Genomic DNA, 25162 nt, shown 5'->3' with positions numbered 1-25162 from the left:
AGTTTACTAGGGATAAGAATTGCTTCATGCCACACATAGAGTTAAGCTCAGGTGCTCTTTCCCTATATCCAAGCCACCCTTCACTACAACACTTGACATACCTCTTCATATGCAACCAACACATATACTTATGCATCTTATTAAAGATTAAACCACTACAATGGGTCTTACTAGCACATAACTCATAACATGAACATGACATGAACAATTTATCTCCTTGAGGATATATTCATCGTGAACATAAAAATTCTTATATTCACTCACCATCCTTCCAAATACATCATCAAACAAGTATGAATCATGCCAATAGGACACACTAAATATCCCATGCCCACCACGTTCTTTAGACCCTCGAAAATGACAATACAAGGAACTAAGGTAACGAAGAAGGTCATACCTCATATCCGTTGCGGTGTCAACCACTCTTACCTCGCAATGATTGCTTTTGAAGTCATATGGGTCATCCCATTGCTTTCCCACACCATCTATACTTGCTCGCCTCCACATCATGACACCACTAGAATCCTGCAAAGGAAAATTAACAATGCTCGGGATTGAACCGGCGATATCATCACAATATGGATAAACCACTTTGTACAAAGGTACATGAAATGGTTTATGCAAGAATATACAACTCTCAACCTCACTCTTTTCACTCTTTTGGGCCATCAAATTATTTTTCTTTTCTTTTTCTTCGGCCTCTTTCTCTCTCTCTTTTTTCTTTTCTATGGTCATCTCACTCTTTTGTTCACTCTTTCTTTCGACCATATATTTTTCTTTTTCTTTTTCTAAGGCCATCTCACTCTTTTGGGCACTCTTTTTTTCGGCCTCTTCTCTTTTTCTTTTTTTTAGTTGATCCTCAAGTATTTGTTTTGGTGACAAAGGTATTAATACAATTGGTTCTTTGTTTAGGACAAATGAGTACATATTCTTGAAACCATCATGTGTTACCTTCCTATCAAATTGCCAAGGTCTACCCAACAAGATATGACAAGCATGCATGGGCACCACATCACACAAAACCTCATCACTATACTTCCCAATCGAAAAAGATACTAGTACTTGTTTGTTAACCTTCACTTCCGCACAATCATTCAACCATCGAAGTTTATATGGTTGAGGGTGCTTTAAAGTAGGCAAACTCAATTTCTCCACCATCTCACAACTAGCTATGTTGGTACAACTTCCCCCATCTATAATAACGTTGCAAACCTTTTCGTTCACAAAGCACCTAGTATGGAACAAGTTCCCCCTTTGATTGGTCTCCTCCTCCTCGACTTGGCCAATCATGATACGCCTAGTCACCAATGATTCACCTACAACCGCCTCATATCCCTCAACAGGATCCTCCAACTCAGGCATCTCATCATCATCACCCTCACTTTGGGACTCATACTCACCATAAGCATTCAAAACCATCACCCTCTTATTAGGACATTAACTAGCAATATGACCCAACCCTTGACACCTAAAGCATGTAGTATCCCTAGAACGATTAGAAGGAGTTTCAGATTTACCTTGGACTCCTTGCTTAGGTGCCTCTTGCTTAGTGTCAAATCTTGGCTTGGCCACCACTTTATTTTCCTCACACTTCACAACATTGGATTGCCAAGAAGATGATGAACCCTCGGTTTGATTGGTGCGGCCAACTCCTCGCCTCTTGAGTTGTTGATCCACCTTTATGGCCATTTGCACCATCTCGTCTAGATCTAAGCAGTTCCGAAGCTCCACTTGATCTCGGATCTCCCTGTTCAAACCACAAAGAAAACGAGCCATAGTTGCCTCACTATCCTCCTCAATATTTGTCCTAATCATGACTACTTTCATCTCCTTATAGTAGTCCTCAACACTCTTCAACCCTTGCCTCAAAGTTTGTAACCGCTTAAACATCTCCCTATAATAGTGGTTAGGCACAAACCTCTTCCTCATTACCCTCTTCATCTCATCCCAAGACTCAATGGGTCTCTCATTATACTTCCTTTTAGTGGTCACTAATTGATCCCACCAAATGAGAGCATAGTCTAAGAATTCAACCACCGCCAACCTCACCTTCTTTTGTTCGGAGTAGTGGTGACATTCAAATACGAACTCTACCCTCTTTTCCCACTCTAGGTATGCCTCCGGGTCAGATTTCCCATGGAACGAGGGAATCTTCACCTTAATGCTACCCATGTGACCATCTTCCCTAGTCTCCTCATATCTACCCCGCATGGCTTCCCTTTTTCCTCTCTCCAAATCCTCTATCTCTTCCATTCCTACCCCAATTCTCATTTTGACTCTCATCGCCTCCTCCCAAATCATATTCCTCATCTTCGCCTCTACCCAAGTCTCTAACCTTAGATTTACCCCCACTAACACTAACCTCAAGTTTACCCAACCTCTCATGCAACGACTCCATTTGGGTCGTCATCATCCTACTAAGATCCCCAAACAACGCATCTATTTGGACCTTGGACAACCCCGGATTAGAACTATCTCCTACCTCCCTCTCCATTTAATTTCAAAGCTGTACCTGCAAGAAAAGGTTAGTAGCAATAAAATAATCCTCACCCAAATGCTCACGGTCACTCCAAAGAAATTCACTCTTCTCTCTGATTTTGTTTGCTCACAACAATTACTCACTGTTCACTCCAAAGAAAAGTCACTCGCACTCAAGTGCATCACTCGAATTTTGAAGGCTCTCTTGGAAGTGCACAAGCTTTGTATTCGGGTAAATCAAACAATCAAGTTTCAACTTGTGAACAATTGCAACCGACTCACTTGGACTGTGTACACAAGAAATTCGAATAATATATATATATATATATATATATTTTTTTTGACTGTGAGAGACAATTAAATATGACTCTCTAAAAGAAATAGAACAAGATATCAAAAAGAAATAATGGTGAATTTTCGGAATTTTTGTACTCTTTTTTTTTTTGCCTGAGTACTACTCGAAAATCCAAAAAAAAGACACCAACAAATTTCGAGAATCACATATTCACGAAAAATTTTACGAAGAACAATAGAACAAACAGATCTGAAAGCGGAATTAAAGAATATCACAGATCTGAAATTTAATAACAGATACTTACTTGAATTCAATAAACCCAAAGCTCTGATACCAAATGATATGAATCTTGACACGAATAAATAGCAAACACGATTAAAAATAAATCGCACCCTCTATTCAATTACGATAATAAGATTCGTATGTTTTCCCGATCTTTTGAATCAAGTATTGTTGTGTTATTCACCTCTAAACTACGAAAGGTCTAGCAACAAATAAACACGGAATAACAATCGAAAATTAGAACGAACCTTCGAAGAACGATGTCTACGACAATCCGCACAAGAACGATCGACAAACGCCACAAAGTTAGAAACTTTGATAAGTTTGATTTGATTTAGCAAAGCTAAAGCCTTGAAAAAGTTGAGAGAAAAATCTCACAAGTTTGATAAAACTCGAAATAATATGTGTATTGTGTGTAAAATTTCGTCCATTATGGTTTACATATAAAAAGGATTACTAGAATCTAGTTTCCTAACAAAGTAAAACTCTAAAGAAGGAAATAAATCGCGCAGAAAAACACTAGACACGGACCCTGATAGGACTCGTTTTTACGTGTTTTTAGTGTTACTTTTGAGTCGCATTCATGCATCATATTAGTTTGTTTTAGTTTAATTTAGCATTCATTTAGCATTATTTAGCATTTGGCTGATCTCGTGTATTTTGTGGTTGTTTTGTAGGAATTGGACCAAAAAGAGGGATTTTATATGCAGAGCAGCGAGAATGCCTCGCTAGGGCGGTCAAAAGTGACCGCCCCAGCGAGCATTTTAATCCAGCCGAGGAGTATTTGCGCGAACCTCTCGCTAGGGCGGTCAAAAGTGACCGCCCCAGCGAGACCAAAGACGCGGCCAAGGATTTTTATTCGAGAACCACTCGCCCCAGCGGTCAAAAGTGGCCGCCCTAGCGAGCGACCAAATCCGAGAAGATTTGTTTCCAAATTTTATGGACTCTATAAAACCACCTAACCTAATACACGAGAGGGGGCGCCGCGATTTGGAAGGGAGAGCACTGTAGCAGGCGATAGCTCAACGGAACCGGAACAAGAACTCAACAGCGTTTTCTCTTTACTCTTTTATTGTAGTTAGGATTTAGGGGATCCGACCCCGAACCGTTGTTTGATTATTTAATTCTCGACTTTTGATTCATTCTTGATTGTGCTATTATTTTACATTGAATTGTTAAAGCCTAGCTAACTTTAATAATATCTAATATTGTGGGTGAGTTCGAGAGAATAACTTGCGATAGGAACAAGTAGCATAATCCGTGGATCTACAATTTACATAGAGATATGAAGTTGGATACACGTTGGTAGTCATAGTCCAGTAGAGCGAAAACTAAGGGATTTCATAGATCGACATGCAATTCACCGTTAGTAAATAATAAAGAGATTTTATTATTCTTTCGTGTAGAATTAGTTTAGCATAGCTCGAGAGAGTATGTTAATTGCTTAGGAAATCCTGTCAAAAGCGTAAATCAGTGTCGATATTAATTAATTAAATTAACGACGGGTAGGTGAACCGAGATCCTAACACTCGCTTATTTATTATTTTAGTTTATATTATTTTTAATGTGTTTGTTTCAATTTAGTGTTTTAGTATTAATTTAGTTAATAAGTAATTCAATTGTCGTTTTAATTAATTAAAGAATTTAATTTAAAGTAAATTTGTCTAATCAATCTCTGTGGGATCGATACTCGTACTCTTATACGTTTTACTATAACTTGACATCGTGCACTTGCGATTATTTCGAGCCTGAATTTTTATTTATTTTTATTGGAGATTTTACTGTGCAAGTTTTGCTCGATCAAGTTTTTGGCGCCGTTGCCGGGGATTGAAATTGACAAATTTTTCTTTTTGTTATTTTCTTTAGTTAATTTAATTTTTTTTAGTTATTTATTTTATTTTATTCCTGCGTGATCTACCGTTTTCTATTTTCTTTTTGCAGGAAATTTTCTTGTGCAATACTTTGAGATGTTTCATCGAAAAGTATTCACAAGATTTGCCCAACAACGCGGAGAGCCTTTTTACGCAGCATGGGAGAGATTCGATTATTTAGCAAACAATTTCCTGTATCATGATTTTTCTAACTATTCTCTTCTTAAATTTTTCCTTAATGGTTTGGATGCACTAACACGAAGATGGGTGATCGACGGAGCACTAACAACAGGCAGTCCACTATTTTGCCGAGATGATGAGAAAATGATACTTTTGTTGGGTGATATGGCGGACTTTGACTACCATAGATATTGGGATCTTTCACCACAGTGTTGGAGTCATCAACACACACAAGATCATTACCCAGAGTTTATAGACCAACCATTTGAGTTTCAAAATGATGAGAGAGATAGCCATGAACTGATCACGACTCAACTAGAAGATACCGTGGATAGGTATGTGGCACTGACTGAGGTAGCTATAGAAAATCAAATTAATTCTCTGCGCAACCTTGAGGAGCAAATAGAGAATATCAAGAAATCCATCTTTCAGAGTCGCCGAGAACATGAAGTGAAGCGAGATACTCAACCGGTGATCGATCCGGTTTGGTTTGATGATGATGACTCAAACAACCAAGATAGTGAGAATGAGTTGGATAAGACTGAAAATCTAGAGTTGTTTGATCCTTCGCTGGTAAATGAGCCTCAGTCGGAAGAGATTTTTGAAGAATTTTCTGATAAAGGAGTGCCGACACTATTTTTCTCATCTCATGCCGATTATTCAGAGTTGTGTGTTGTTGAGGTGACGAGCTTAATGTGCCTATATCTAGCCAGACTTGAGGGCATTTGGAATCCAGACCCAGATGTGGTGTCATATGACACTTACTTTGGGCATCAGCCGCTCTTTGATAAGGACTTCGGAGGGTCAAGCCGACGACTAGAAATCAGGCGCTACTTGGGAGGCAACCCAAGCGTTTTATATTTTAGTTATTTATTTTCATTTTAGTTGTTGCATTGAGTCCCGGTTTCGTGGTTATTTGATTTTGCTCAATTTCTTTTGTGCCAGGTGAGCATACTGGAGGACGTGGGAGATTGATGGCCTTAGGAGCTCGTACAATAGGAGATGATTGATGTCTACAACTACTACAATATAATCAACCAGGGGAGTTTTTATTTTATTTTTATTAAATTATTAATTATTAATAAATTTTTTTTTTTATGCATGCATTTAGTTGTTTGGTTTTATCTATCTATTTAATTTTTCTATGTCGTCTAGTGCAATGGGGACATTGCACGACTTTAGTATGAGGGGGTGGGGTAGGTATTTTCTTTTAGTTATTTGGTATCATTTAAAAAAAAAAAAAAAAAAATTGGATGATGAAATTTGGCCAATGATGAATGCGAATTGATGATAAACATGCTCATTGATCTTGTTTCTTCATTAAGTTTTAGACACCCCTGTTGTTGAAGCATGAAATTTTTGCTTGAATGTTGAATATTTTTAAACACATGTTGTAACTAGTGAATTTTGTGAATAGTAGTGCAATTTTGAATTTTTGTGGGGAATTTGAGAAGCATGAGGTGTGAGTTGAACTTGAGTGCATGTCTATGAAATGAGTTACTAACCAGTGGCACAATAATGAATTAGAAAATTTTTTTTATGGATTTGAATATGGAGTACATAGTGAAAATTGTGCACTTAAAAAAAAAAAAAAGTTTCTTGTAAAAAGGAACTAGATGTAAGGTGAGGGGGAGCCAAATAAAGGAATGAAATCCTATTCCTAGGCTAAAAAGTTGGAGATGTAAGGAGACGAGGAATGTCGGATAAAAAAAAAATCTGACAAGTGCATAATGAAAATGAGCTGTGTATTCCCGTCTTTTAATCAATTGACTATACTCTGATAATAAGTGAATCCTAACGTGCAAATATGAAGTCCTAATTAGTTGTACTTACTGGTTAGCAATGAGTGGAGACTGGAGCATGAAAGTGAACTTGCATTTAACATGTAAATCGAGTTATCTTGCAAATTTCAGGAATGAATCTACTTGAAAGACACGATACTGGAAACAACATTGCACTCACACACGTTCACGTTCAACGCATAAAAATTAGTGTGGAAATTTCAAGGGGTGTGCGATGACTTGTGTTGTACATTGATCAATGGAAAATATACTTCAGATTTGTTGATGCATGAGTTGAGCCATTACATATCATTGAATTAGTTTTCATTTTATTTTATTTATTTGATTTTTGTTTTTGTTTTTAGTTTTTGTTGTGTCTTGTCACCTATTTTGCTCGAGGGCGAGCAAAAGATTAGTATGAGGGGGTTGATAGGACTCGTTTTTACGTGTTTTTAGTGTTAGTTTCGAGTCGCATTCATGCATCATATTAGTTTGTTTTAGTTTAATTTAGCATTCATTTAGCATTATTTAGCATTTGGCTGATCTCGTGTATTTTGTGGTTGTTTTGTAGGAATTGGACCAAAAAGGGGGATTTTATATGCAGAGCAGCGAGAATGCCTCGCTAGGGCGGTCAAAAGTGACCGCCCCAGCGAGCATTTTAATCCAGCCGAGGAGTATTTGCGCGAACCTCTCGCTAGGGCGGTCAAAAGTGACCGCCCCAGCGAGACCAAAGACGCGGCCAAGGATTTTTATTCGAGAACCACTCGCCCCAGCGGTCAAAAGTGGCCGCCCTAGCGAGCGACGAAATCCGAGAAGATTTGTTTCCAAATTTTATGGACTCTATAAAACCACCTAACCTAATACACGAGAGGGGGCGCCGCGATTTGGAAGGGAGAGCACTGTAGCAGGCGATAGCTCAACGGAACCGGAACAAGAACTCAACAGCGTTTCCTCTTTACTCTTTTATTGTAGTTAGGATTTAGGGGATCCGACCCCGAACCGTTGTTTGATTATTTAATTCTCGACTTTTGATTCATTCTTGATTGTGCTATTATTTTACATTGAATTGTTAAAGCCTAGCTAACTTTAATAATATCTAATATTGTGGGTGAGTTCGAGAGAATAACTTGCGATAGGAACAAGTAGCATAATCCGTGGATCTACAATTTACATAGAGATATGAAGTTGGATACACGTTGGTAGTCATAGTCCAGTAGAGCGAAAACTAAGGGATTTCATAGATCGACATGCAATTCACCGTTAGTAAATAATAAAAGAGATTTTATTATTCTTTCGTGTAGAATTAGTTTAGCATAGCTCGAGAGAGTATGTTAATTGCTTAGGAAATCCTGTCAAAAGCGTAAATCAGTGTCGATATTAATTAATTAAATTAACGACGGGTAGGTGAACCGAGATCCTAACACTCGCTTATTTATTATTTTAGTTTATATTATTTTTAACGTGTTTGTTTCAATTTAGTGTTTTAGTATTAATTTAGTTAATAAGTAATTCAATTGTCGTTTTAATTGATTAAAGAATTTAATTTAAAGTAAATTTGTCTAATCAATCTCTGTGGGATCGATACTCGTACTCTTATACGTTTTAGTATAACTTGACATCGTGCACTTGCGATTATTTCGAGCCTGAATTTTTATTTATTTTTATTGGAGATTTTACTGTGAAAGTTTTGCTCGATCAGACCCCGTGCAGACCTCCGTGTCTGGGTACGTGTAGGCTCTGTAAATAGACTTCAGTCGGAAACAAGGGACACGGACCCCGTGCCCACCTCCGTGTACGGGTCCGTGTAGGCACTTTCTTCGCCAAATACATAGGGCACGGACCCCGTGCCTGGGTCCGTCTCCAGGTCCATGCAGGCACTGGAATTGCTCATCTCGGGTTGTGAAGGACACGGACCCCGTGTGCAGGTCCGTGTGGAGGTCCGTGTAGCCTCGGATTTCTCCAACAATGCTTGAATGATTTTCTTTTGGTTTCCAAACGCCACTCCCATGTGTTTCCATGTCCGTCCTCGGAGCTTGGCTGTCCATGATCGCATCAATGTCCATGAATGTGAAACAATAGGACTGCTATTGTAACGTACCGTACTTTTTACCATTCAAAATTTGCGGAAAAATTAAAAATTTTCTTAAACATAAAATTCATACAGTCGTTACTTATCATTCAACATAATAATATTTAAAATCAACATCCCATACTCAAATTTTCCAACAAAGTACTTATTCCAAATCATCTCACAACCAACAGAAAAACATAATATTTTAAAGTTTTCATAAAACATAAACATAGTGGTCCTCGGGTTTAGCCTTCCGCTCAGTCCAAGCCTGCCCCTTGGTCGCCACCTCCTGTCTCCTCATCAACATACACACCTGCATCGATCAAGTCTAGTGAGTCTAAAGACTCAACACGTATAAACTGGGAATAACGAGTATTACATAATAAAACCACATACAACTTCAAAATATAACATATATACTTGAAACTTAAACTTTGCGTAATAAACTTGAACTCTTAATAAACTTAAACTTTCATAATAACTTTGAAATCTCATAAACTTCTTTGAACTTGAACATACATACTTTGAAACTGGAACTTGCATAATAACTTGAACTTTCATAAACTTGAGCTTTGCATAAACTTTGAACATACATGCATACATAATATGACGTGACATCACATAAACTTTTCTTTAAACATGCTTTCATACTTCAACATACTTAACTTCATCATTTTGCGTAGAGGATGTTTCAAAGCAAGTGACCCATAACATAATAAATATCTGATCAGACAAACCACAGTACTGGGCTGACAGGGACGTATCCACTGCCACATACATGAGATCCCTGTTCATAATTTAACAGGCCAGTTGATCCACGTTTATAATTTAACGCTTCACAACCACGATCTAACCCGTTCATAATTTAACGGGCGGATTGGTCCCCGTTCATAATTTAACGCTTTCCAATCCTAACTTCAAACCCGTTCATAATTTAACGGGGTGGAGAGGTCCTCGGCCACGTTCACCGACTTCCAAACACATTCACTTTTGGTCACAAGACATTTAGCATACCTCAAAAACTTCAAATATTTTCTTTGCACGTCATACATACTTACTTTGTATTGAGGGATTCGTTGGATGTCAATCGGGTCGTTGCTGCAACATACTAATATGAATACATAAACTTAACTTGTACAACTTAAACGTAAATGTCATGCTTAATCCCAAGCTAAATAGATTCTTAGAACATTCTATAATTTCCCATGACATAACCCTGTAAAACATCATATTAAACCATGGTATAAAACCTCAAATCAAACCTTAAATAATAAAAGAATATACCTAAAATCTGAAGGTACACGGACCCCGTCCCTAGGTCCGTATCATGGTCCGTGTCCGTGCGCTTAAAAATTGTTGTGATGAAATAAGAAGGCACGGACACCGTGCCTACCTCCGTGTCCGGGTCCGTGTCCGCTCTGTTCGACGAATTATTTTATGAAAATTTTGCGACATGTCTATTCTCCCAATTAACACATAAGACATCAAGATTCATCACTATGAGACCATTCTAGGACACCATAACAATGAACTAAACTTTTATAATCACCCTACAATTCATACGACCCAAAATATTGTCATTTATATTAAAGTTTATTTCTTACGACATCTTAATAATTCAAGCTCTTAACGACATGAATCAAAACCTCAAAAATACTCTAAACATCATTACTAACTTTCTTATATGCAGCAACGATCACCCGTCGATTTCCAACAAAGCCTGCAACATAAAAACTTCAAGAACATATTAAAATTCATAACTTTCTTGAAACACGATTTGAGCAGTCATACTAAAAACTCCATAACTCACTCGTTTTAATCCAAATAACTCGAATTTTATATCAAATCGAACATATCAAAAATATCTACGTTTTTGTAATTAAAAGTTTTCTCAAAATATGTACCGAAAAATTACAGTTTTCAAAAGAACAACGAAACATGAGTTTTCGGATCTAAAAATAGCAGTCATACTAAAAACACCATAACTCACTCGTTTTTAATCCAAATAACTCGAATTTTATATCAAATCGAACGTATCGAAAAGATCTACGTTTTTGTAATTAAAAGTTTTCTCAAAATATGTACCGAAAAATCGCAGTATTTTACAGAACAACAAAAACGTGAATTTGGTGATCCAAAATTGTTTCAAACTTGATCTAGACGTGATTGCTCAAACTTCTACGCATCGCACATATAATTTTTGCATAAATAACAACACAACGCATAATATGACAAGATCGATGCATCAAGAATAGAATATACGTGCCTTTTGATATTTAAAAATACCGTAACGACGATACCGAAGCGGAGACGGAGCGAGAGACTATCCGGGATGAATTTGGCTCGATTTTCTTTAAATAACCTCAATGAAATGATGCTGGAAAAATTTTCAGAAAACTTACACTTGATGAAGGGAAAGGGAAAGAGAGAATAATGGAGACAATCATTTGAGGTAGAAGAGTTTTAAAATCTTTTCTCTTCCTTTAGTCAAAAAGCTTGAAAGAAAAATGTGTTCGGATGTGTGTGTATGCTTCATGTGTGTTTGTGTGTATAAAAATAGTTACATATTATATGTGTGTGGTGTGTGTTAATTAGGAAGTGTAAAGTATAAAAGTGTATAGGTGTGTGATACCTATTTGTCAAAAAGAAATAAAAGAAACGTGTGGGTATGAATAAGCTAGTAGGACAATTGACTAATTAATATTACAAAAATATATCTAACAATTATTTAACATGCTAATAAAAATACTAATTAAATTGCTACTAAAATACTGGATTACATGTAAATCAAATAAATAGGAAATAAATTGCTTAATTGCATCATTATGGTGCTAATTAAAATGTTAACTAAATTAACAATTTAATTAAAATATTAATTAAAATACCATATAAAATATTATTTAGAATATTAATAAATTGCTAACTCATTATGATTTTTTTTTTTATAAAATCTTCTAATTTGAAAATAAAATGTTCCAATACTAATTCTTTAAAAGTTTCAAAATCCTAACATCACTAAATACATGAACTAAATCATTAAATTACTAAAACTAAATAATTCATTTAAAATACCCCATCCTTAACTTAAAATAAAATACCGCATTAAAATTTACAAAAAATCGTCCCGGTCTCCTTTCCTCGATCTCGCCTCGAATAATCGCCTGAAGCATAAAACTCAATAAAACATTTTAACGTGTATCAATTAAACATTACTATTAAAATAATGCAAATTCTTAAATCATGAATTAAAACACAATTTAATGAAATAAACATGCATTAAAATCATTTAATAAAATACATAAAGAATTTAATAACTTACACGCACGTGATTCATATGGATTAAAAATTTTCGAGACATCACAGCTATATAAATATGTAATCAATTTTCTCATTGAATCTCACTCTATATTAAATTTTTTTAGGCATATATTCTCTTATTGTACGTACTACTTTTTTGTTTTTTCTTATTTTACTACTTAACATTTATGTTTTGGATTTTTTTTGTTCCACGGTAACAACCTTCGGTATCCCATGATGTTCGTCTGTATTCCTAATATTTTGGGTTGACAAATCCATGGAGTGTCGAAGAACCCAACATGCTTAGTGTATTCCTTCACATTTCACTTACTCAGCTTATTCGATTCACATTTAAAGCCCAAAAAGCCTCTTAACTCGATGAAATGATCTCTTCCCTAGAAATCCTTAAAAAGAAATCCTTAAATCTCATTTCAATTATTTGTGGGAGCAATTTGGTAGAAATTACATTTATTGCAGTGCATTCCAGCTCTCAAAAATTTAAAATTTCCCCGTAGGCAAAGGCCGTATGCACGTGGTTTCTGTCTGCAAATGTTTAAAGACTCATAAAGACATTTCAATTCTGTCCTGCCATCGAGCCCACCGACATTTTCGCCACGATTGGTGACAATGTTTCCTAATTTAAGAAATTCCCAGAATTTTTTTTAAGGATCGAGCTGGAATTCAAACTTGTAAAGGGAAGATAGGAAGCAAAATTTGAACAATAGTTGGAGCCGAGAGACATAAGTATGATAATACAAGTTCGAAGCTAGAATTGTTTAACTACATTCTAGGAATTGAATCTGAGCATTTCAAGAATATCTGAAAAGAATTCAGTAATCCAAAAAAAAAAAAATTAAAGTTTGTCTCCACTCAAACTCACTTAATCCTTACCCAAACACTATGACTAGGCACACCCTGGTGCACCACGAACAGCATATAATAGCCCGGTGGCGCGAGGTTAGGTGTTGGCGGTGCATACACCGTCAGCTTATGAGCAAATACAGATAATTGTTCTACACTAGCAATGTGCAACACCAGGAGTCTCTGGTTCATGGCGAAAGAGTGAGTAGCAAATGAAGGTGCAGCCATTGTTACGGTGTACTCTCCCTCAGGCTGGTACATCGTCATGCTCAAAGTGATGGAGAATTCCTGGCAGTAGGATAAGACATTGTCTGTTGGACCCTCGATGGAGAGAATTGAAGGGCGGAGATGGCTGTATTTCTCCGCCCCGTACGGCGGAGAGAAAGCTTCTAAGCTTAGCTCCGTGGGGTACTTCACGTCGGTGAAGGTGTACCTTACGTGTGGATTGCTTCCCCCAACTAGGATTCTGCCATCTGGCAACAAGGTGGCTGAGGAGTGGTAGAGTCTTGGGATTTTGCTGGGTTTGAGCACGGTGAATCTTTTCTTCGGGTCGGATTCGTGAGGTCTGTAGAGAAGCGGGTTCAGTACCGGGTCAATTGCGGATTCCCACCCGGCTGTTCCTTTAGCTGCTCCGTTTAAAATGATGAGGTCTCCGGTCGGTAGGATAAGCATGTCGGGCATTACTCGACCCATTGGCATGTTTTCCATGACCCATTTAGGATTCGGATCCGTAACCCGGATTCTTCCACATGATTTAGAAGCTGCCATGAAATGACCGTTCGTAGCATTGATGTACGCGCCACCTCTTGCACCCCCGCACACCATCACCTCCACCGACGGTGAAACTGGTGGAAGCGTAAAAAACCCATCTGCGATGGGGGGATTTAGCTTCAGCGGCAGCATAGCCGATGAACCTGTCGCAGGATACGATCTTTTCTCACCTGGAATCGCCGGAAATTCTTTTATAATCTTGTAATTCACGTAATCCAGAACTACAGAGCGTTGATTTGCGAAAACGAAGAGATTCCCGTCTGGCAATAGATGCAAGAATGGATACAGATTGTTCTCTTCTGCCGGGTCTGTGGTTTCTTTCAAAAATGGGAAATAATAAACCCGTTTTTCGAGTAAATTCTTGGGGAAGAACTCGTAGTTAAAAGCCCTTCTTCCACCGACAACAATCACACGCCCATCAGGAAGAATTTGATTAGACGCATACCATCTCTGAACAGATAAAGTCTCATGCTGCAGCTCAATCCAGTCGCATTCATCGTGGCTGCATGGAGTAAATATCCTAATTTTGTGGTCTCCTCCGTGATATCCACCAGTTTGAATGAGAATTCCGGCGGAATTAACGGAGCCGGAGGAACACCAGACGTCTGTCTGCACCATTAGCGGGCGGTAGGTGTTGGAAGCGACGTCGTATAGGAGGGAGTGAGCAGTGCAATCTTCTATGATGGCCTCGTCGTTGTACCTACATTTCCCAGAAGGTAATGATAGGTTTGAACGACCGAAATCCGTTCGGTCAAAGATGACGATTTTGTTGTTGAAGAGGAGTTGCATGTGCATGGCGGAGACACCAATGGATTTCTGTAAAAGGGTCCATTCTCCGCCGCCGGTGACATGAACGGCTGTGTGGTGTGAGGTGGTGATGGTGAAAGGGAAGGTTGGAAACGAGATCTGTGGTTGGAATCTTGACGAGGAGGCCGCCGTGGAGGCGAGGCCAGCCGGGGAAAAGGCAGGTTTGGGGTGTGGGTGGCGCTGTGAAGTGGAAGTGAAGAGCAAGAGAGTGATGGCAAGAAACAGCACAAGAGAGAATTTCTTGAATTTCATTTGAAGATAAGGGAAGGGGTTCTCTTCGATTTTCTTGATTTGAAACAAAAATCCTGAAGATGGCTATAAATTCAATTCAGAATGAACTGTTACTCGGCAAAGTGGAATCGTAAATCTTTCTGTTACGCTCAGATTTGCTTCTTCCTTGCATAATATATAAATAGGCCATAATTGAGGGTGGTAATTATATTGGGGAGTATGCAAGAATTTAGAACACGAAAATTAAATTCATCGAGAGTTGATTAAGGAACGCGAATTAATTGAAATCCGCGTTCCTAAATCAACTCTCGATGAATTTAATTTCCGCGTTCTAAATTCTTACATGCTCCCCAATATAATTTCCATCCCCAATCATGACCTATTTTTATATAATCAATTATGCAAGGAAGAAGCATATGTATTTGATTCATTTTGACCATTTTCTTAATCTTTGGTTAGAATAATGAGAGGGGTGCTCCCACGCAGGGACGGAGCCACCCCAAAGACTGGGGTGGGTTCCAGTTCAGGCTATAATTTTAGGCTTAATTAGAAATATGGATTGGTTTTTTTTTTAAAATTTTAACCTTGTATTTTTAATTTATTAAAAAATATTAGCCTAATTTGGTAGCTCATTCTTGAGGGTATTTTCGGCCGTAGAAACAAAAATATGACTGCTAGTCTTGTTGGAAATTTCACGCAAAGTAATCGAAAAAAAATTTTCACGCTAGTCTCGTTCAGCCCAAGATCAAAAAAATTTCTGGTTACGTCCCTGCTCCCACGGCTACCTATATGCTTTAATTTTTCAAGATGGTATTCACGTATAAGTTTTTAATAAAGATCACGATTACATGCATATGAACATAGTGCTTGGTCGAAAATGTCGAAAATAAAATAAAAAATGATCGATTAAAGATATTTATGTCACTGTATCACAAATCGGAATAATTTTGGCCATCAATAAAATCTCGAAATATCTCCTCAAAGCCCACAAGTAGTTGAATGGTAATAAAATAAACTTAATGCTCGTGGGGTTAATATTGGATAGTGAGAAGAATGCATATAAATTAGGGAATTAAAGCTGCAACTCAGCACCAGCAATTTGAGAAAATCGCGTTTCCATTTTGATCTTGATCAAGTTCAAGTCGTCGAACACGACTTGTCCGAGCATCTTCTTGTGCTCGAGCTCAAATTTTGATGTCTCATGCTCAAAGACCCGTTGAGTATTTGAGGTTAAGATCTTTATTGTTTTAATATTTTTATCGAGAAATATTGATTTCATTTTAATCTGAATTTTATGATAAATTAGATTCTAATGTTCAATTTTATATATATGTGTGTGTAATTAATTGATATTGTAACAGAGAATGTTGCAGAAAATGTTACAGTATATATATATTTTTTTCCGCATTACAAAAAAAAGGCTAAAGACAACAGTGAAACCGTTGTCGTAGGTCTTGTAAAACCGTTGTTAAAGGTCATGTGGTTAAAGGGTGTGCTCAAAGACAATGGTTAAAAACCGTATTCGTAGACGTAAAAAATTAGCGACGGTTTAATAAACTGTCGGTAATTTAAATTAGCGACGGATTTTCCATAGAGTTCATCGCTACGTTTAGCGACGGTTAGTTATGATTTCTGTCGTTAATTTTTTCAGTAAAATAAAAAAATTATTACTTTTAATAATTTAATAAATCTAGAAAAAAAACTTACAATCTGACTACACTAACAACATTCATGATCTTAACTAAAACTTTAAAAATTTACAATAAATTGAAGCGAAAATATCTACCCTAAATCGAAACTAAAATCGTGTGAGAGAAAAATTTTAAGCATTGTGAAGTGGTGTGGAGGAAAATAGAGTGAAAACGCTGTTATTTATAGACAAGTTGCAACGTTTTTTGATTAACCGTCGCTATTAGTGACGGTAAATCATACACGGTTGCTATTAAGCGACGGTTGTTTTTAACCGTCGCTAATTGCTACAGATTAATATAAAACAGTTGTCGTTTACTTTAAAAAATGCTATACGACAACGGTTTTCTAAAAAACCGTTGTAAAAAATAAAAAACGACGGTTTTAGTGAAAACCCGTTGACGTATGTGTGTTGTTGAATGACAAATTTCTTGTAGTGCCGGGTGATTGACTCGTGCAATACATCATAATATATTAACACAATTTTATATATCTTATGTATAATTTTACTTGATATAGACACATTTATAAATCAATGTTCTAAAATACTTAATCAAGCCTCGATTGAGAACATTTAAGCTTCAACCTTGCCTAAAAACGTTTGGCTTTGGTAAAAAATGATATAAAAAAAGATCAAACATAGGTTGACCATATTGATAAGTGATGCTAGCAATATACAATCATGTTTAATAATGCTTAGGTGCGACTTTTTTCTAAAAACAAAATTAATGAACAAAAAGTAGATAATTTATCCATTAAAATTTTTACTAGCATTTGATGCTAGCAATGTACATTAGGGTGTGTTTGGTTGAGTGGATTAAATAAGGATAGATTAATAGTCAAATATTTATCGTTAAAATTTTAAGTTGTTTTAATAATCATTTTGACCCGGTTTAAGATCCAATTTTATGGATAATTTGATGAATAAAATTGGATCTTAAACCGGGTCAAAATGATTATTAAAATATCTTAAAATTTTAACGATAAATATTTAACTATTAATCTATCCTTATTTAATCCACTCAACCAAACACACCCTTAATTTGATATTTAAGTGAAGAGCTGATGAATATGCAGTATATATTGATACTTTACAACATGGAGATATTAAGCTAATGTTTTAAAGTAGTCCGATTAAATTGGATTTGTATTTGATGACGATGGATGAAAGGAATGATATAATAGATTAAATTATAATCTAACAAAAAATTGATGAATTACACTTAAATTTATAATATTTATACATTATTTACTCCATTTATTTGTTTGAGATAATCAAAATTATAATTCAAATGGAAATATTTTTTTGAAGATTAAGCTCATATAATCCCATTTAAGATTAAACAACTTAAAACTTCGCTCCCACACTTCAACGCGCTTTTTATAACATCGCTATAAATATAATTATATCAAATCACTTTGTATGTGAAAATTAATATTTTCTGGGAAAATTTCATTTTCATTTTATGTGTTTGCTTATATGTGTTTTTAGTTTTGACAAAAACTTATGTGAGACGGTCTCACGGGTCATATTTTGCGAGATATATCTTATTTGAGCCATCTATGAAAAAGTATTACTTTTTGTTGGTAGTTAAATATATAAACACGCTTTTTAGCTTTTAGCTTAGACAACACACGTTTATTAGAATATAAATGTGTATGTACAGACCAGTGCAAAGTTAGTTTTCAGATTTCAGAAATAAAATTTCTTTGGCTTCCGCACAATATTTGTTCTTTTAACATGGTATCAGAGCGATCCTTTGCGATCGTCGCCTGAATTGTTCTTCGGTTTTGTTTGATTTCGTAGCTCCTCTGTTATGCAGATTTGAGAATCTGTCCACGAGCATTGTCTCTGGTATTTCTCAGAGTTTTATTCAGTGCGAGGTGTTTTTTGATCGCAGATCGGCTTTTCTCCAAACTTCATCTATGGCGGTTAACATCGGCTTCAATGATCCACTTTACATACATCCTTCTGATACCCCAGGTATGAGTCTCATTACACATCATTTGATAGGCACCGATAACTATGGAATTTGGAGTCGAGCCATGCTCATTGCGTTACGAGCTAAAAATAAAACTGGTTTTATTGATGGCACATGCCAAAGACCTGCTTTCGATCATCCTACTTTACATCAATGGGAGAGATGTAACGCTTTAGTTTTATCCTGGATAATGAATTCTGTTTCAAAAGAAATTTTTGGAGGAATCGTTTATGCAGTTGATACATCCTCAGTTTGGACCGATCTCAAGGAACAATATGATAAGATTAATGGTTCTAGGATTTTTTCTTTACACCGAGATATTGGGAGACTAACACAAGCTGGTAACACTATTTCAAGTTACTATTGCAATCTGAAGCAATTGTGGGATGAGTATTCGTCATTGGTAGTTCTTCCTTCTTGTGAATGTGCTACAGCGAGGCAATATATAGCTCATGATCAACAACAAAAGTTGTTACAATTTCTGATGGGATTAAATGAGAGTTATACCCCACTTAGAAGTCAGATTTTGATGATGCGACCTCTGCCATCGGTAAGCCAAGCCTTTTCAATTATATCTCAAGAAGAGTCGCATAGGTCAATATCTGCAACTGAACTCCCAACATCGACACATGCTTTCTCTGTCCAAGGCAAGCCAAATTATCAAAAAAAAGATGTTTTAACATGTGATTACTGTAATTGGAATGGACACACTAAGGAATTTTGTTATAAGCTTGTTGGCTATCCTACAAACCATAAGCTGTATAAGCCTACTGCTAGTAAGAAGGGGCAGAATGGAAGGTTTTACAAGGACAATCCTCGGCATTAGAGGCCTTCTGCAAACTTAACTGATGGGATACAGGTAGAGGCTTCACTTTTACCCACCACTGATGTTGCAGCAGACAAAACCACTACTGTCCCATCTATTTTCACACCTGCTCAGTATGCTGAAATTTTGAAGCTATTGGGAACACATAAGGATCACTCTCCAGCTGAACCAGTGAACAACATGGCAGGTATATCTGATAAACTTAATTCGTCCTCTCATTGGATAATTGACAGTGGTTCTACTGAACACATGGTTGGGGATTCTAATATGTTGCAAAATTATGGTTCTGTGGCAACTTCATCTAAGTTTGTGAGATTGCCAAATAATACTAAGGCTCGTGTACATAAGATGGGGTCTGTTTTGCTCACTAATTCCATCAATCTTACCAATGTACTACATATACCAGATTTCAAATTCAATCTCCTCTCCATTTCCAAATTTACCAAAGATCATCATTGTTTTGTTACACTTTATCCCCACTTTTGTTTGTTTCAGGACCTCAAGACTGGGAGATTAATGGGGATTGGTAAAGAATCGAATGGACTATATCATCTTAACTCAAGTTTTTTCTCAAGCTCAAATTCCAGCTCATCCTCTGTTTCTTGTCTCAATTCTATCTGTAATAATTCTGTTGATAGTAGCATTACTTTGACTAAAGCTTGTGATGATTCTTTTATTTGGCATAAGCGTTGAGGACATATGCCTATGTCTCGAATGCAATTACTTCCTTTTATACCTAAAAATGTAAGTTTTCCTCATTGTACTGTTTGTCCGTTCTCTAAACAAACTAGACTTCATTTTCCCTTGGTCAGCTTGTCGAAGTTTTCTTGCTGTTTTTCTTTACTTCATATTGACATATGGGGACCCTTTCACACCCCCACATATAATAGTGAGCGATATTTTCTCACTATAGTGGATGAATTTTCAAAAGCAACTTGGGTTTATCTCATGCAATTTAAGGTTGATGTGTTACAACTTCTCAAGAATTTCTTCCAACTTGTTAAAACTCAATTTTCCACCCTTGTGAAAATCGTTCGAACTGACAATGCAAGTGATTTTTTCAAGAGTGAATGCACCTTGTTATTCAACTCTTTGGGTATCGTGCATCAAAGTTCTTGCCCATATACTCCACAACAAAACGGGGTTGTTGAACGCAAACATCGGCATATACTTGATATTGCTCGAGCCTTGCGTTTCCAATCCTCTTTGCCTTTAAAATTCTGGGGGGATTGTGTCTTTACAGCTTGCTATCTCATTAATCGAACCCCTACTGGATTGCTGAAAAATAAGACACCACACGAACTCCTGTTTCATAAGCTCCCATCATATTGTCATCTTCGTGTCTTTGGTTGTTTGTGTTATGCTACAACCCTTACTCTTAAGGATAAATTTTCTGCTAGAGCAAGTGCTTGTGTGTTTTTGGGATATTCCAATACTCAAAAAGGATACAAGGTCATGAATCTTGATACTCGAAAATTTCTTGTTTCCCGAGATGTTGTTTTTCATGAAAGTATCTTTCCCTTTGTATCTCCCATTCATTATCAACCAGTCTTTCCTCCATATACTGCACCTGAATTTTCTTCAATTCAATCAGATTTTGTTTTAGATCATTCTCCTATACCTCCTCCTACAACACAAAGTCCAACACTGTCTGAATCCTCACATATTCTTCCTGCTTCCTAGCCATTACGAACATCCTCACGCACTCTTAAACCTCCTGTCTGGACCAAGGATTACTCCTGTCCTACTTTGTCTCACAGTAACCTAGCCTCTTCTTCATACCCTCTCAATCGATATGTCACTTATTCAAAATTTTCTCAACCATATCAAAGTTTTTTGGCCTCGATTTCTTTTGACAGAGAGCCTCATTCTTATCATGAGGCCATCCTAGATCCTAGATGGAAGGCAGCCATGGACCTAGAACTAGCAGCCTTAGAATCAAATCACACCTGGAAGTTGGTCCAATTACCGGTTGGAAAGAAGCCTATTGGTTGTCGGTGGGTGTACAAGATTAAGCGACATCCGAATGGAACTATTGATCGTTTCAAAGCTCGCCTTGTGGCCAAAGGATACACACAACAAGAAGGGATAGATTATCACGACACCTTTTCTCCTACGGCTAAAATTGTCACTATAAGATGTTTGTTAAGTGTTGCAGCTGCGAAAGGATGGCCTATTCATCAAATGGATGTTACTAATGCCTTCCTCCACGGTGATTTGGATGAAGAGATATATATGCGTGTGCCACATGGGTGTTCTACTAAGGGGGAGCAGCTTGTTTGCCGATTGTTTAAGTCATTATATGGCCTCAAACAAGCCTATCGGCAATGGAACAATAAATTCGCTAGTATTATGAAACTTGCTGGATTTGTTCAATCAGCTAATGATCACTCTCTTTTTGTTCAACATGCTTCGGATCATATCACTTTATTGCTAGTATACGTGGATGATATTATTGTTACATGGAGTAGCATGAAAGCCATATCAAATTTAAAAGCTTTTCTGCATTCCAACATTCATATTAAAGATCTTGGCTCCTTAAAATATTTTCTTGGCATTGAAGTTGCCAGATCCAAGATGGGGATTTATCTCAATCAGTGCAAATATGTTCTCGAGTTACTCGCTGATTCTGGTCTGATGGGTGCAAAGCCTTGTGATACTCCTATTATACAGCATCTAAAATTGACTAGTCATGAACTTGATGAGTTCAAAGGGAAGCAATCTGCTCTTGCAATCTCTGATCCTTTGTTGTCTAGTCCAGATGTTTACCAACGGCTAGTTGGCCGCCTCATCTATCTGACAATTACGAGACCAGATATTTCCTATGCTGTACAAGTCCTCAGTCAATTTATGCATGCCCCGAAACAATCTCATTTGGATGCTGCATTGCACGTCTTGCGTTATTTGAAATATGCACCAGGCTTGGGGATTCTCCTATCTGCAAGTAATACTTTCTCTATTCAAGCCTACTGTGATTCAGACTGGGCTGCTTGCCCAATGACTCGTCGCTCAGTCACAGGTTATTGCATAAAATTGGGAAGTTCTTTAATCTCTTGGAAATCTAAGAAACAAAGCACTGTGTCACGCTCCTCGGCTGAAGCGGAATACCGTGCCATGGCAAGCACTACGTGCGAGATTACTTGGATTCTCGGTTTACTTCATGACATGGGGGTAACATTGCCTACTCCTCCAACGTTATTTTGTGATAATCAGGCAGCGCTACATATTGCTGCCAATCCTTTATATCACGAACGCACCAAACATATCGAAATTGATTGCCATTTAATCCGGGAGAAAATCAAGAATGGCTTACTACAAACTGCTCATATCTCCACAACGGAACAGCTTGCGGATGTCTTCACTAAAGCTTTGGGTCGAGACCAACATTCCTACTTACTGTCCAAGATTGGTGTTTTGAATCTACACCACTCTTGAGGGGGAGTGTTGGTAGTTAAATATATAAACACGCTTTTTAGCTTTTAGCTTAGACAACACACGTTTATTAGAATATAAATGTGTATGTACAGACCAGTGCAAAGTTACTTTTCAGATTTCAGAAATAAAATTTCTTCTGCTTCCGCGCAATATTTGTTCTTTTAACACTTTTTATACTAAAAGTGTTACTTTTTATTGTGAATATTGGTGGGGTTGACACGTATCATAGATAAAGATTCGTGAGACCGTCTCACAAGAAACCTCTCTTTAATTTTTTATTTCGTCAAATTTTAGTTCCAGTCTTACAAATTTCAGTTTTTTAGCATTTTTTCTAAGCGCTGTGTTGACACTAGCTACATTGAATAAAATGGCAAATTACAAAACAAACAAAAACAATGCATTAAAATCTGACAATATGAGAGACCATATTCACAAAAAGACAAATATATAATATCAAAATTATTATATTTCCTGTAATTTTTTTACATTTATGTGACATTTAGTTCATTTTTTTAAAAATAAATTTTTTTCCTTATTTTATCATATTCCAATCATATTAATCAATATGCCTACACTACACAATATTGTCCTCAATTTCGCATCGCACTAAACCAATGAACTTTACAATAAAATGATATTTCATGGAAAAATATATTTGCAACGTATTCTTTTGCATGCATTAATTCTGGAAACTCGAGATGATCTTCGTTGTTGGGACTACGTTTTTTTCTTTTGCCCAACCTTGAACAATGTCCTGCAGACCATCTAATCCCGTAAGTTTTATAAATAAATTCTAGAACTTGTAATTCATGAATTTTATTACTTTCATTTTCTTTGTAGGATTAAATGAATCAGATCTTATAAAACAAAACATCGGACAAAGCGACACAAATAATTTATAAAAAATGAAATTTAAAAAGATAATATATAATATTAAACCTTGCTATATAGTATTATAATAATAGTTATATATTTTAATATCCAACACACGCTGTGCATATCTATCTATTACTTCTATCTATTACTATCTATACTATATTATAAAGTATGAGACATTTAGAGTAATTAATTTTTGTGTCATGGTCTGTTTTAATAATTATATATATTAATAAATAATTAAAATTTTAATGTAAGTTATATATAGTTCAGCGGATAGAATCATGGTTTTTGAAAATTAAGTTATAAGTTCATTTTTTATTGAGCTCATTTTTTTATTTTTATATTTATTTTTTAATTTATATATAAAATTACAGTGTAATCCTTCGCTATTTCTTAAAATTATAGTTTAATCATCATTTAATTATAAACCAAATTAATTATAAAAAAAATTATACAAGTACGCAATCAATGCACTAATTATCAAGAATCTCTATAATAGAGATAAAAATGGTGTCTTGGTTTTTTTTTTCTCTTCCAATTTTACCCTTATGTTATACTAATATTATACTTTTATTTTTATTTTTAATTTTTACAAACAATTTTGTTTTTATATTTTAATTACAACAATTCAAATAATACTTTAATCCCTCGATAATATTTCAAATTTCACTATAGTATTTTAGTTACTCGATAATTATAAAAAAAAAAACTGTGCACACACATGTGCAAAGTAGCTAATATAAAATTAACGATACGATTCAAGATACAGAGATTTGAGACGATGATTATTTTTATTTGGATGAAAAAATCAAACACTATATTTTTTGTGTTTATTTTTCAGAATATTATATCAAGAGCAAAGTAAAATGAAATGGAAAAATAGAAATGAAATCAATGACATTGTATTTACTGTCTTAACATTGTCCCGAAGTTAACGGCGGTAGGTGTTGAAGCGACGTTGTGTAGGAGGGGAATGTTGCAGTGCAATCTTCTATATCATGGCTTCGTCGTTGTGCCTACAATTCCTGGAAGGGCGGATCAGACACCGATGGATTTCGGTAGAAAGGTTCATTCTCCGCCGCCGGGGACCGGATCCGCGGTGTAGTATGAGGTGATGATGAAAGCCAAGGTTGAGAACGAGAACGGGGGTTGAAATCTTGACGGGGATGCAGCGGAGGAGACAACGCGCGGGTAAGTCTGGGAAGATCTGGGGAGTGAGTGGTCGCTTTCGCCATCGTCTCCTCCGCTCCCACTGCGGCCGCGTCCGCCACCACCGCGCCCCCCTCCGCCGCCGCGCTGTGAGGTGAGAGTGAATAGTGATAGAGTGATGAAAAGAAACAGGAAAAGGGAGAATTTCTTGAACGCCATAGAAGATATATAGGATGGAAAACAAGAAATTTGATGTTGGCTATACTCAAATCAGAAT

General features: G+C 36.5%; 2 protein-coding genes across 2 annotated transcripts; one reads left to right on the top strand and one right to left on the bottom strand.

The window, feature by feature from the left end:
• Positions 1 to 12978: 12978 nt before the first annotated feature.
• Positions 12979 to 15141, bottom strand: LOC140808379 (aldehyde oxidase GLOX-like). Its single transcript, XM_073165489.1, has one exon. The coding sequence runs from the start codon at positions 14944 to 14946 to the stop codon at positions 13132 to 13134; it is 1815 nt and encodes a 604-aa protein (XP_073021590.1). The 5' UTR covers positions 14947 to 15141; the 3' UTR covers positions 12979 to 13131.
• Positions 15142 to 18540: 3399 nt separating this feature from the next.
• On the top strand, positions 18541 to 21105 carry LOC140806803 (uncharacterized). The gene is made up of 4 exons (XM_073163335.1): positions 18541 to 19146; positions 19456 to 19812; positions 19918 to 19948; positions 20336 to 21105. The coding sequence occupies exons 1-4, from the start codon at positions 18541 to 18543 to the stop codon at positions 21103 to 21105; spliced, it is 1764 nt and encodes a 587-aa protein (XP_073019436.1).
• Positions 21106 to 25162: the final 4057 nt, after the last annotated feature.

This window comes from Primulina eburnea, chromosome 12, assembly GCF_022965805.1.
Source record: "Primulina eburnea isolate SZY01 chromosome 12, ASM2296580v1, whole genome shotgun sequence".
Lineage (NCBI taxonomy): Eukaryota > Viridiplantae > Streptophyta > Magnoliopsida > Lamiales > Gesneriaceae > Primulina > Primulina eburnea.
This window is presented reverse-complemented; position numbering and strand designations above follow the sequence as displayed.